Source organism: Macaca thibetana, chromosome 14 (genome assembly GCF_024542745.1).
Source record: "Macaca thibetana thibetana isolate TM-01 chromosome 14, ASM2454274v1, whole genome shotgun sequence".
NCBI classification, from domain to species: domain Eukaryota; kingdom Metazoa; phylum Chordata; class Mammalia; order Primates; family Cercopithecidae; genus Macaca; species Macaca thibetana.
In genome coordinates this window covers 49,022,614-49,036,078 of record NC_065591.1, presented here as the reverse complement: position 1 = coordinate 49,036,078, position 13,465 = coordinate 49,022,614, and the positions used below count along the sequence as shown (strand labels likewise).

The 13,465-nt window shown below is 35.1% G+C and overlaps 1 protein-coding gene across 11 annotated transcripts in view; it reads right to left on the bottom strand.

Annotated features, from left to right (window-relative positions):
- The window catches only part of SOX6 (SRY-box transcription factor 6), a 784,476-nt gene that overhangs the window by 467,538 nt on the left and 303,473 nt on the right, over positions 1-13,465 (bottom strand). The window contains exon 1 of one of the 11 annotated variants that reach the window (XM_050759324.1): positions 6,108-10,143. The exons of the other annotated variants lie outside the window; for them this stretch is intronic. Coding sequence (XP_050615281.1) covers positions 6,108-6,163 — 56 coding nt within the window. The 5' untranslated portion in view covers positions 6,164-10,143. Of the gene's footprint in view, positions 1-6,107; positions 10,144-13,465 lie in introns of those variants that run through there. 11 annotated transcript variants of the gene reach the window in all.

Genomic DNA, 13,465 nt, shown 5'->3' with positions numbered 1-13,465 from the left:
TTAAAAGCTCTTTAAGATGTTCAGAACTCCAGTTCTTAATTCAAAGGCACATGCCAAGTTAATTACAGTCAAAACTGTAACTGTCTCTCTTTAAGTCAAAGGATTCAAAAGCAATTTATGAATGATACTGAAATAATGTATTAATTAGCTGTCCACATGCTGTTACTCTTAAGTTTTAAATATAAAACAAAATGAATTAAAAAGGTTATTTTTCAACACGAATTATTTTAGATGTATCCGATGACACAGACTGCCTTAATCAGAAACCCAGTTTTACATTTGTCTTATTTTTTTAAATCTCAGCTTTTTACCACATTATTTTTCTAGGACAGTGGGTCTCAATCTTTGTGGTGATTAGAATCATCTGTGGAAGTCATTTAAATGAGGATTCCTGGGCATCTAGAGATTCTAATTCAAAAAGTTGGGGTGAAACATCAAGAATCTGCCTTTTAAATAAGCACCAAAATCCAGTTATTCAGTTAGTTAATCCAGTTAGAGGTGCTCAAATCATAGGAGCAGAAATGCTGATCGAAAAAGCATTGGTAGTAGTAGCCCATTTCCTACCAATTCTTAACAAACGATTCTTCTTCCATGAGTTTCAGCTCCCAGTACATTTCATCTTACATCCATGACTCGAATATTAAAACCGTTTATTCACTAGGTATTCTGTGGGGGCTTGCTGTATGGCCAGTAATCTTCTAATATTTAAGGTTTATAGGGCTACATGATTTCTGCTTCAGGATTCAAAATGACATATCAAGGCCTTTAAAAATAATCATTCTCTCCCTATAGAAACCTCTTGAACCAGACTGAACTGCCAAAGATAGACTAACCAAAACCTTTAGGTTAGCAGTATTAATTTCACCTGAAATTATGAAGAAAGGCAAAATTTTTGTCCTTTTCTACCCTGAAAATGTTAACAATAGCAAATAGTTTTCTCATAACAAAACACATCCATTCATTATTTTTCCATTCTCTTCATCCTTTTGAAGAAAAAAATGAAGCCCTTCCAGAGATTTTTTAAAACGGAGTGAACACTGACTTTATCAACAGAAATATGAAATATAGCATTTAGTAACAAATACAATTGTGAATATATGATATGTAAGATGTTGTGCAAGAAGGTTTTGGTATGCAGATGATCTCTAGAATGTGTGGTCTATTAAAAGACCTTATTAGGTCAGCTAGATTTGGAATATGACCTATAAAAATGCAATCAGCTTTCAATTATCAACCAATGGATCATCCACTTGCCACTTCTAGTTATATTTTGGGTTATTAATATATCAGTCCTATAAATAACAGCTTCCAATTTAATTATTTTATTCTTCTTTTTTCAAATTTTGGGGTTTTTGTTATGTGATATTTAACCCATCTCCCAACCCCAGGAGACTTGAAGAAGGTCACTTTGCTTAAACAAGTCAATAAATTAACACTGACTATTCCCTACTTGAATTGAGCATCAAATATTTAAGCAATATGAGCAGGATGAGGAATGCTGAACTTACATAACAGAATATTATGAAAAGGATAACATACAGTTTATAAGCTATTAAATCTCCTCTTCAGAGTGCCTTGTATATATGTTATAGCTAATGTTCAGTAGCAAACTAAAATTTAACAGCTCCCAGTCATCTACAAGATAGTTCAAACTCCTTAATAAGGCACAAAGGCCTTCAGGATTTTAACCATATGTATCCTTCTAGTCTTAGGCCACATCACTTTCTCAAAAAAAAGTAATAATGGTTTAACAATGTAATGCTTCCCATTTACCAGGCACTACATCTGGGCAATTTGTTTAGCAACATTATAAATATTAATTATATTTTAGAGTAGGAAAACAGGCTCGGCATTTTACCCACAATCATAAAGGTAGCATAAAATGAAGTCAGCTCTGCTCTGACTGACTCCAAAGTACACACTCTCAGTCATCTTCCTCATACCCCTCATTCCAGTCATGATAAACCAACATATGTCATGACCTTTGATGTCTCCATTATTTTGCTCGTGTTTTTCTGCTTCTGGAATGTCCTTTTTTATCCTTGTCCACCCAGATTGTCAAAATTCAGAACAACAGTTACTAAATTGCCCGACACTGTTACAGGCACGAGATAGACTAGTGAGCAAGTTAAAGATGCTGCCATTATGGGGCTTGCTCTTTCTTTTAGCTCCTACTCTTCTACTAATACCTGACTCAAAGTCACTGCTTTGATGACAATTCCCTTTACATGTCTTCTTAATTTCTTCTTCTATTCTCCCATAGCACTTTAGACGTTTAGTGCAGTATATCATATAGTACTATAATTGCTTATGTATCTGTCTCATCTTCCTCTCCAGCCTACAAAATTATTTGATGTAAAAGGCCCTTTTCTATTTAGATTTGCATCCTTAGCCCTTAGCAGAATACTTTGTTCATAAGTGCTCAATAAAAGTTTTGTAAGTGAATAGAAAACTAGACCAAATATTTGTCTGAGATGCCTTATAAATGAAACATTACAAATACTTGAGAGAAAATATGCTACAATTTATAAAATCAGCCACAAAAAAGTGGTAGCATAAATATTTAAAGATATTTTTAATTATTGCATTGGTCCTTTTTAATGATCAAGTTTATATTAGATGTTATATAAAATATTCAATAATAACAGTCTAACTTAAATATTTAACCAGCTGACATAAGCATACAACTATTACGCAGCCTCATAGTTCAATATTTAAGTTAAATGATAATATTCACCACAGTTGAAACTTAAAGCTATTATTTAGAGCTCATCTGCACTGCCAATGAAATTGCAAGTATTATTTCTTCCGTGTTTGATTGCAATAGCAAAGAAAATAACTATTGATTAAAAATAAAGGCATGTGAATATCAATAATTGTTCAGGGTACAAACAATTTGCATATGTATATTTATTTCTGTGTTAAATCACATGATTTTAAATGTAATCCAATTTAATTTCTTCTGAAGAGGCTTGTGATTTTAAAAACTGAAAAGTTAGCCTTAGAACATATTTTATATTTATTTTTAACTGGTTCTAAATATTTTGCAAATTCCAAATTGTCTTTAAATTGTCTTCACATAATGATATAAATATAAAACACCAACTTGAAGGCTAATAGTGAAAGCATAAAACTTGTATGTAAGTTTCCCTTTAAGAATATGAATGCTGTAATAATACAGTCTATTAGTCACAGAATCATAGAATTTTAGATCTGAAAGAGTCAGTGACTGCCAGCAAACCACCAGAAGCTAGGAAGAGGCAAAAAAAAAAAAAAAAAAAAAAAGATTCCCTACAGGTTTCAAAGGGAACATGGCCCTGCCAACACCTTGATTTTAGACTTCTAGCCTCCAGAAGTGTGAGACAATACATTTCTGTTTGAAGCCACTCAGTTTACGGTACTTTGTTACAGCAGCCCTAGGAAATTAATACACCTACCAAAAGTCTTTCAGCAAAACTATTTCAAGTAGCAAAAAAAAAAGTTTCTTCTCCCTTTTTGTCTCTTCTTTTTGTTTTTATTTTCCTTCTCCCCTCTCTTTCTTTCCTGGTTGCTTTCCTGCTATTTATAAACATAATTATGTTCTCCCTCTTCCAAAAAAAAGACCCTTCCCTCAGTGGTCTCTCTCCGTTAAGGGACTGCCCTAGACACTTGCTACCTCAGCTACTAGGCTGCTTTACAAAGTGTTCTATCCCTCTACCACTATTTCCTCATCAACATCCTCACAGTGCAGCCCTTTGCCATCTAGCCCTGGCCTTAGCAACAAGCTCCGATTGACAAATCCTCATTCTTATAAAATTCTCAACAGAATTCGATACTAATATATCAAATCAATTGTGATTGCTGTTAAACCACCATGGCACACGTTTACCTATGTAACAAACTGCACGTTTCTGCATATGTATCCTGGAACTCAAGGTAAATTATTTTACCAAGGTAAAAAATAAAAAAAAATAGTAATTGCTGTTGGTCACTTCCTTCTTACTGAAATTCTCTCCTCTTTTGACTTCCATGACATAAAAACTTATTTTTCTCTATTCTTTCATTGCTCTTCTCCCTTCTCCCTTTATCATTCCCTCAGGGTTTCAATCTTAAGGTGTTCTATCTTTCATTTCCTCTCTCACTCTTTCCCTCTCTCCTTCGCTCCCTCTTACCTCGCTCTCTGTCTGCAGCATTATATCATCTATCACTCCTTCGCAGGTAACTCCCAAATCTCTATCTCTAGCCCAGAACTCTTTTTTGAGTTCCCTACTCATACTTCCACACAATGTAATTTTGTAGTTAAGAGCACAGAATCATGAACACCTAATTTTAAGTCCTGGTTCTGTCATCTACCAATTCTGCAACTTCAGGCAAAATAGTTAATCTTTCTAACTCTCAGTTTCCTTATCTGTTAAATAGGTTTTGTAATAATAATATCTACTTTACTGGGTTGTTGGAAGGATTAAATGAGAAGATAGATTCAGAGCAGTGAATAATTGTGCCTCTTGCATAAGAATTTTTCGGTAAATGACACCTTGCTGTCATTTTAACTGTCTGACATCTTCACATATTGCTACACGAAGCCTCTTAAATTCAATATGCATGAAACCACTCCGCTGTGTTCTGTCCCCAAACTATCATCTATTCATGGAATCCTAGCCTTTTCTGTGAACCAAGCGTAAAATCTGGCCAAGAATGTAGGCACATTTAAGAATGTAAGGGCCTGGCCAACTGTGGAGGCTCAAACATGTAATCCCAGCGCTTTGGGAGGCCAAGGTGGGAGAACTGTTTAAGGCCAGGAGATCAATACCAGCCTGGTCAACATAGTGAGACTCCATCTTTACAAGAAATTAAAAAAAAAAAAATAGCCAGCACGGCATTGCACACTTGAAGTTTCAGCTACTTTTTAAGTCCTGGGAGGCTGGGAGGTGGATTGCTTGACCCCAGGAGCTCAAGGCTGAAGGGAGCTATGATTGTGCCACTGCACTCTGGCCTTGTGGGGCAGAGCAAAACCCTGTCTCTATTTTTTTTTAAAAAAAGGTAAGGGCCTTAGAAATTCTCTCCTGAACTATTTTAAAATTAATCTTATTCTATCCAGTATTACAGTCATTATATATTTTCCCATATCCCCACACCCAACCCCACTAGATTGTAAGCTCCGTGACAGCAGAGACATTTTTATATACCTTGTAGTACCTAAAAGAGAACATTATAAACTGCAAGTACTCAAAGAATATCTGTTTATGTGAATTAAGATTAAATGTCTCATAAGTACCTAGGTTCATAAGCTAGGTTTAAATACTAAGTAGTTTAGTTTCTCTATCATCTTCTCTGGAGGAAGTCTCCTAATCTCATTCTTGAAATTCAGGACCCAGAGCATTCTACCACAAAAACAGGGGTAGCTAACATTCAGTGAAAGCTTACTATGTGCCAGGCACTGTTCTAAGCACTTGATATGTTAAAATGTTCATTCTTCCACCTGTAAACTATGTAATATGGAGAAAATTATTTAACTTGTCCGTGCTGAGTTTCCTCATGTATAAAACTGGGAAAATAGATATAATAACTACCTCAAAGAGTTGCTTATAGTTTCACATGAGACAATTCATTAAAGTGATTAGTACAGTGTCTGGTATATGGCATACGCTCAATAAAAGTTGTTATTGTATAAATATAAGCATGTGTGAGTGTAGGGAAGATCTTTTTCTTAACTATAGTCATCAATCAGTAAATGAAATTGGATAAGCCTGTAAAATGAGTAAATTTTATTCATGAAACAAACTTACTAGTGTAAAAAGAAGGTTATCAATGAGTTTAATGAAGAAAGACAAATCAAGTATAGGCCTTTTAGAAGTATGTATGTTTTTGTGTGTGTGAGTATGTATATATGTGTATACATATATATACACTGTATATGCAAAGTAAACTGCAACTTACTTATTTTTAAATAAAATTTAACATATGTGCCAATTTTCTTTGATTCAAGTAAAGAGTATATAGAAATAAGTGTAACCATTTCCTATACATTAACTCGAAATTATAATGAGATTTTTTAAAATTAAAATGACTAAAAACTGAACCTAAGTAATATTTTAAGAGAAAAATTTTCAAAATTGGGGGATATTTACCTCTTTTCATTTATTTTGCTGGACACACTGATTGCAGCATCCAGAGATGGAGGCATGTAAAAATGTTTGCAGTTTCTTTCCTAGAAAGAGAATGGAACTAGGTATATGCAGAATTGGATATATGAGCAGCTTGCTTTAACCTAGTCAAGAACTTTCTATGAATTCTTTATTTTGAAGAATATTAGGAATACAGGAAATCTTCAAGTCTTTCTTAGAACCTATATAAATGGTGTATCAGGCTCTGAAGAGGATCTGGTCTAATAGGATCAGAATCTGATCTACCTATATCTCTGTTGTTGGGTGCTAATCCTTCTATAATATCAGTGAAAACAAAAGAAGAAAAATAGGGGTCAAATGGGCAGCAGATTTCCCTTCCTTCCCTAGGACACCAAGGAGAAGTCCATGATCAGGAAATCTTGAGCAATCTGTATAGTCTCTGGGTCTAAGAAGAGATCCCCTTGCTCACTCCTTACCTCCTGATATCTCTTCCAGCTCCTACCCTTTAAATGCCACAGAAGCAACCTTATAATAACCTTCTCCTGACAAGAAGTACAGGAGGGCATGTGGGTGAATATGAAGAAGCATATTGCTATGTTCTTCCAAGTTTCCAGCCAAAAGAACTTTTTTCATCAGGCAAGTATAAGGGAAAGCTAAGACAGAGAGTTTTCATCATTTTCTTCACTGTTCATAATCTAAATCTGACAGTAGCCTCCAGTACATTGCCAGAGAGAATAAAATTAAATGTCTAACAGCTGAATGGTCAACAGAAAAACTATGGGCAACATTAATGCTATTTATCAGAATAATTATGCTACCATTCACATTTCTCCTATTTAAGCTGAAATGTAAAGGGAATGTAATACAGAGATACAGAAGCAGATAAACAGAGAGCCTTAATTACAGTCACTCCAAATACAATTCTATTTCTTTTACTTAAGTTTAATTGTATTTCTATCTTTTATTTTAAGTAGAATCTCATGTATTCATTTTTTATCACAATAAATAGCCAACATGTAATGGCATTTATCAAGTGCTCACTAAAACAAAGAAGTTGTATCAGGGCTGACACAAATGATTGACGTGATTAGAGAAATGTATATAATAGCTAGTTTCACAATAAAGATTATGGATAAAGTAAGTTCTTTTGTAATTCCTCTAAAGAACACTATATAGACCTTCCAATTGATCTGAATGAATAATAAGTTACACAGCTACAGCACCAAAAAATGGCTTTAATCCTTTCTTTCTCAAAGTATAGCTACTTCCTTCCTGGCAGAGTTCAGATCTTGAGATTCTTATTCCATCAAATTTTATTCACAAACTGTCTTTTCATGGTATCATTCCCTGTGTAAGAAATTGAATTTTTACAACTGAAATTTACAGCAGGGAAACAGAGTATACAGTTGTCTTTCCACAGCAAGATTGTCCCAATAATTTCTACACTATGTAAATTTCAGTTAAAGCTGCCAACCATAGACTATAATTAAGTTTAACATTCAAGACCTCACTACACCTCTCTATAAAGTGTAAACACAGATTGGCATACAACCAGTATTTCTGAAGTGTCTGGATTCTCCTCTTTCAACTATCTATTGCACACTTTAAGTTCCATATATAGACACCAAGCACTGAAGGAAACAGGAAACATTATGTTAACATAACTATAGCATTGATGAATAAAAAAACATAACCTTGAGGCTAAGCTGCCAAATAAGTAGTGAATTAATTTCTGTAAAGTACTCCAATATTACAAAGGTGTGTTGAAAGGTGTCTGCTCATGTTTCAAATTAAACGCACTGCTGGTCAGCATTAGCACCTCAGCTTTGAACACCAGCCATTTGCCTATAACACTTCAGGGGCTAGGAAAAACGGATTTGCCGTTCACACTGGAATAATTAGAACATGTCAGGAAGAATTAATTTCCTCATTTTTCAAAAGGATACACAGAAATTACCATGTTATTATATGACAGGGTCCCTTGGAGAATTATATTAAATTTAATTTCTAGCGCAGCCCACACAACAAATTAAAGTCATAAATAAGATGGAAAGAAGCGGGACGCAGAGCATATGTTTATGGCAATGAGTGAAGCCAAGGGACCAGAAACAACTATCTTCATTTCATTTTATTTAAATCAGCCAGACACTGTGTATCTGAATGACAGCACTTGTTAATGGTGCTGAGATTATAGGCTCCTTAATTTTAGAAAACAGAAGCAGTCAGTCAGTGTCTAAAATAGTACATTTCCTACAATGCAAAAATTAGTATAAATTTACTTCCCTTTCAAGTCCATTTCTTTTTGCCCTGCAGCAAGTTTAACAAAGATAAACTTATTTTTAATAATATTGTTTCTCTATTTGTCTTCACTTAGGGCAATTTTCTTGGATGAAAAAAAAAATGTAAGAAGTAAAACAGAAGAGTTACCAGGATAAATGAAATCTGCAAACACAGTGTCTGTCCAGAATACAAGTTTCCTGCTCCATCCTGAAAATACATCTACCCATTGAGAGCTGAGAGACAAATTTCTCTAACGGAAAATTTGTTTTTCATATTAAATGAAAAATGACTTTTTCATACTGCCTATCAAATTGGAGTGAAACTACTAAGGGTATGGTTCAGCCACCCTAAAAGCACTGGACTTTTTAACTATTGATGAAGCCCAAATGTGTATAGAACAGAAGAGATTCTACAGCCCACTAATACTACAGCCACCACTCATGTCACATCCAGAGACTTCCTGCTGCCCTCTCTTCCTGCTTAAGAATCTCTCCTCAGGTACCACCTCTTTTCCTTCCACCTCAGTTAGACATGTGCACTCAGTAAAGGATTCTTGCTTATGACCATACCATCTACTCTGAAATCAGCCCAAGCGCAGCATAGAAACATTAATAAAACTAATAAATGTATTATAAAATATTAATGCCATTATTGATGCCCCCTTCTCAGTGCACGTATATGTACACTTTTATTTGTTATTTAAGTTATGCATAAAATAACCAGACTAGAAGTATATATGACTCTTAATTTTTCCCTATATGCTACAAAAAACACTCAAGGTGTCCTGTAGATATTGATGCTCTTGCATTGAGAGGTCAGCACCCACTCCAACATTGAAGGCTAGCATTAAGTTACACCTCCCTAGAGTAATCCAAATGCTTCAAATACCAATTATCACCACAATTTATATTATTTACAATTCAGAATTTCTTAAGAATGCATAATCATATTGTTTTTTAACATAAAATATCCTCAATGTATGGCAAATATTAAAAAAGTGTAAAGGGTGATGTTCAGAAAACTATTTAAAATGAATAAAGCAAAAGCAATAAAAAAGTTGCCACAAAAGAGACATTAACAAACTTACATAACTTTTTCCTCCTTCCAGCATAGGTTTAATCTCCTCATAGTCCCCTACAAATTCTAAATCATAAATGTTAAGATTACTCACAGCTCCAGAAAAACGCTGATATTTTATCATCCTTAATAACTGAAGACATTCTTAAGGTGAAAAAGGAGTTTGTGCACTTTAAGAAATGACTGTCGTGAAACTGAGCACTCCCTTGGGTGCAACAAACTTTAAATAATTTGTGAATCAATTAACTAGCGACTCTCTTCATAACACAGATTTCACACTCCCAGGTCACTGCATTATCAATCTGATACAAATCATAACATTTTGGAGAAAAGTTCATAATTGAAATCATTAATTAATTTAACAGGACTTTTAGTTAGGCATTGCATTAAACAGCTGTAAAGGAGCAGAGATTAATTAGTTGTTTCTCTGACAATCTTCGCTGCTGCTATTACTTGGTGGAAAACTTTTCAACTTGTAAAGCACATCATGCTCTCTATAATCTGGTGGTGACCTATCCAAGCAATTTCAAGCTGAAGAAATTAAAATTTCTCTAAAATGAAGTCTGGAGCCTCTGAGGTGTTTCTCTGGAAGAAAAAAATTAAATAACAAATATTGTAAAGTCTGACCTTATGCTTATGTGAAAATGAAACCTGCCGCTGGAATAAAGCCTTAAAAATATATATCACAGGCCGGGCGCGGTGGCTCACGCCTGTAATCCCAGCACTTTGGGAGGCCGAGGCGGGCGGATCACAAGGTCAGGAGATCGAGACCACGGTGAAACCCCGTCTCTACTAAAAAAAAAAAATACAAAAAATTAGCCGGGCGCGGTTGTGGGCGCCTGTAGTCCCAGCTACTCGGGAGGCTGAGGCAGGAGAATGGCGTGAACCCGGGAGGCGGAGCTTGCAGTGAGCCGAGATCGCGCCACTGCACTCCAGCCTGGGCGACAGAGCGAGACTCCGTCTCAAAAAAAAAAAAAAAAAAAAAAAAAAAAAAAAAAAAAAATATATATATATATATATATATATATATATCAATCACAAGTAACACAGAGATGAAGAAACCAAAGTTATGCCCAGCTAACATTTCCCTGAAGCTATTAAAATGACATGCATTCACATATTTTACATATTAATCTTTCTCTCTTAAATATATAAATAAAAAGTATTAACCATAAATAAGTTGTATTTATGTGCATATCTAGTGCCTTTACTTCTTAGAATTTGGAATAATTTGACTGACCCACAAGTTGCTCTAGCAAATTATTGGCTAGCAAAGTATAAGAAAATTCAAAAAGCAACTCAAAAAGGACCATTTTAAGGAAAAAATGATTAGCAATTTTTGCAATACATCATTCCAAAGTCCTTTCATATCACATGACACTCTGCACAACTTCATTATTTTAACAGTTTAACATCTCATCTACTATAAGAAAGGCACTAAAAGGTATGTGTCAGGAGATTATAATAAAGCAGGTAATTCCCTAGAAAAATACACATCTTATCAAAATTAATTAGTTGAAATTAAATATCTTCCAGGTTCATATCAGGAAATAATCAATTGTACCATCAAAATCTCAATAATTTTCTTCAGCCCAATCCGTTCCCCCATTCCCTCTGCACCACATGCAGCAATCATACTGAATTTTTTAGAATTCCTAAAACATACTAGTCCCTTCTAATGCCTGGTGCTTTTACAAATACTATATCCCCATCTTAGACTATTTTATCTCCATGTCCTCTCCAAATAATTCCCTATAAAAAGCAGCTCAATGGTTTTTTGAAAAGACCAACAATACTGATAGACCGCTGGCAAGACTAATAAAGAAGAAAAGAGAGAAGAATCAAATAGATGCAATAAAAAATGATAAAAGGGATATCACCACCGACCCCACAGAAATACAAACTACCATCAGAGAATACTATAAACACCCCTACACAAATAAACTAGAAAACCTAGAAGAAATGGATAAATTACTGGACACATACACTCTCCCAAGACTAAACCAGGAAGAAGTTGAATCCCTGAATAGACCCATAACAGGCTCTGAAATTGAGGCAATAATTAATAGCCTACCAACCAAAAACAGTCCAGGACCAGACAGATTCACAGCTGAATTCTACCAGAGGTTCAAGGAGGAGCTGGTACCATTCCTTCTGAAATTATTCCAATAAATAGAAAAAGAGGGAATCCTCCCTAACGCATTTCATGAGGCCAACATCATCCTGATACCAAAGCCTGGCAGAGACACAACAAAAAAAGAGAATTTTAGACCAATATCCCTGATGAACATCGATGCAAAAATCCTCAATAAAATACTGGCACACTGAACCCAGCAGCACATCGAAAAGCTTATCCACCATGATTAAGTGGGCTTCATCCTTGGGATGCAAGGCTGGTTCAACATACACAAATCAATAAATGTAATCCAGCATATAAACAAAACCAAAGACAAAAACCACATGATTATCTCACTAGATGCAGAAAAGGCCTTTGACAAAATTCAACAGCCCTTCATGATAAAAACTCTCAATAAATTCCGTATTGATGGAACATATCTGAAAATAATAAGAGCTATTTATGACAAACCCACAGCCAATATCATACTGAATGGGCAAAAACTGGAAGCATTCCCCTTGAAAACTGGCACAAGACAGGGACGACCTCTCTCACCACTCCTATTCAACATAGTATTGGAAGTTCTGACTAGGGCAATCAGGCAAGAGAAAGAAATAAAGAGTATTCAATTACGAAAAGAGGAAGTCAAATTGTCCCTCTTTGCAGATGACATGATTGTCTATTTAGAAAACCCCATTGTCTCAGCCCAAAATCTCCTTAAGCTGATAAGCAACTTCAGAAAAGTCTCAGGATACAAAATTAATGTGCAAAAGTCACTAGCATTCTTATACACCAATAACAGACAAACAGCCAAATCATGAGTGAACTCTCATTCACAATTGCTTCAAAGAGAATAAAATACCTAGGAATCCAACTTACAAAGGATGTGAAGGACGTCTTCAAGGATAACTACAAACCACTGCTCAATGAAATAAAAGAGGACACAAACAAATGGAAGAACATTCCATGCTCATGGATAGGAAGAATCAATATCATGAAAATGGCCATACTGCCCAAGGTAATTTATAGATTCAATGCTATTCCCATTAAGCTACCAATGACTTTCTTCACAGAATTGAAAAAACTGCTTTAAAGTTCATATGCAACCTAAAAAGAGCCCACATTGCCAAGACAATCCTAAGCCAAAAGAACAAAGCTGGAGGCATCACCCTACCTGACTTCAAACTATATTACAAGGCTACAGTAACCAAAACAGCATGGTACTGGTACCAAAACAGAGATATAGACCAATGGAACAGAACAGAGCCCTGAGAAATAATACCACACATCTACAACCATCTGATCTTTGACAAACCTGACAAAAACAAGAAATGGGGAACGGATTCCCTATTTAATAAATGGTGCTGGGAAAACTGGCGGGCCATAAGTAGAAAGCTGAAACTGGATCCCTTCATTACACCTTATACAAAAATTAATTCAAAATGGATTAGACACTTAAATGTTACACCTAAAACCATAAAAACCCTAGAAGAAAACCTAGGCAATCCCATTCAGGACATAGGCATGGGCAAGGGCTTCATGTCTAAAACACCAAAAGCAATGGCAACAAAAGCCAAAATTGACAAATGGGATCTAATTAAACTAAAGAGCTTCTGCACAGCAAAAGAAACTACCATCAGAGTCAACAGGCAACCTACAGAATGGGAGAAAATGTTTGCAATCTACTCATCTGACAAAGGGCTAATATCCAGACCCACAAATAACTCAAATAAATTTACAAGAAAAAAAAAATCCCATCAAAAAGTGGGCAAAGGATATGAACAGACACTTCTCAGAAGAAGACATTTATGCAGCCAACAGACACATGAAAGAAATGCTCATCATCTCGAGCCATCAGAGAAATGCAAATCATAACCACAATGAGATA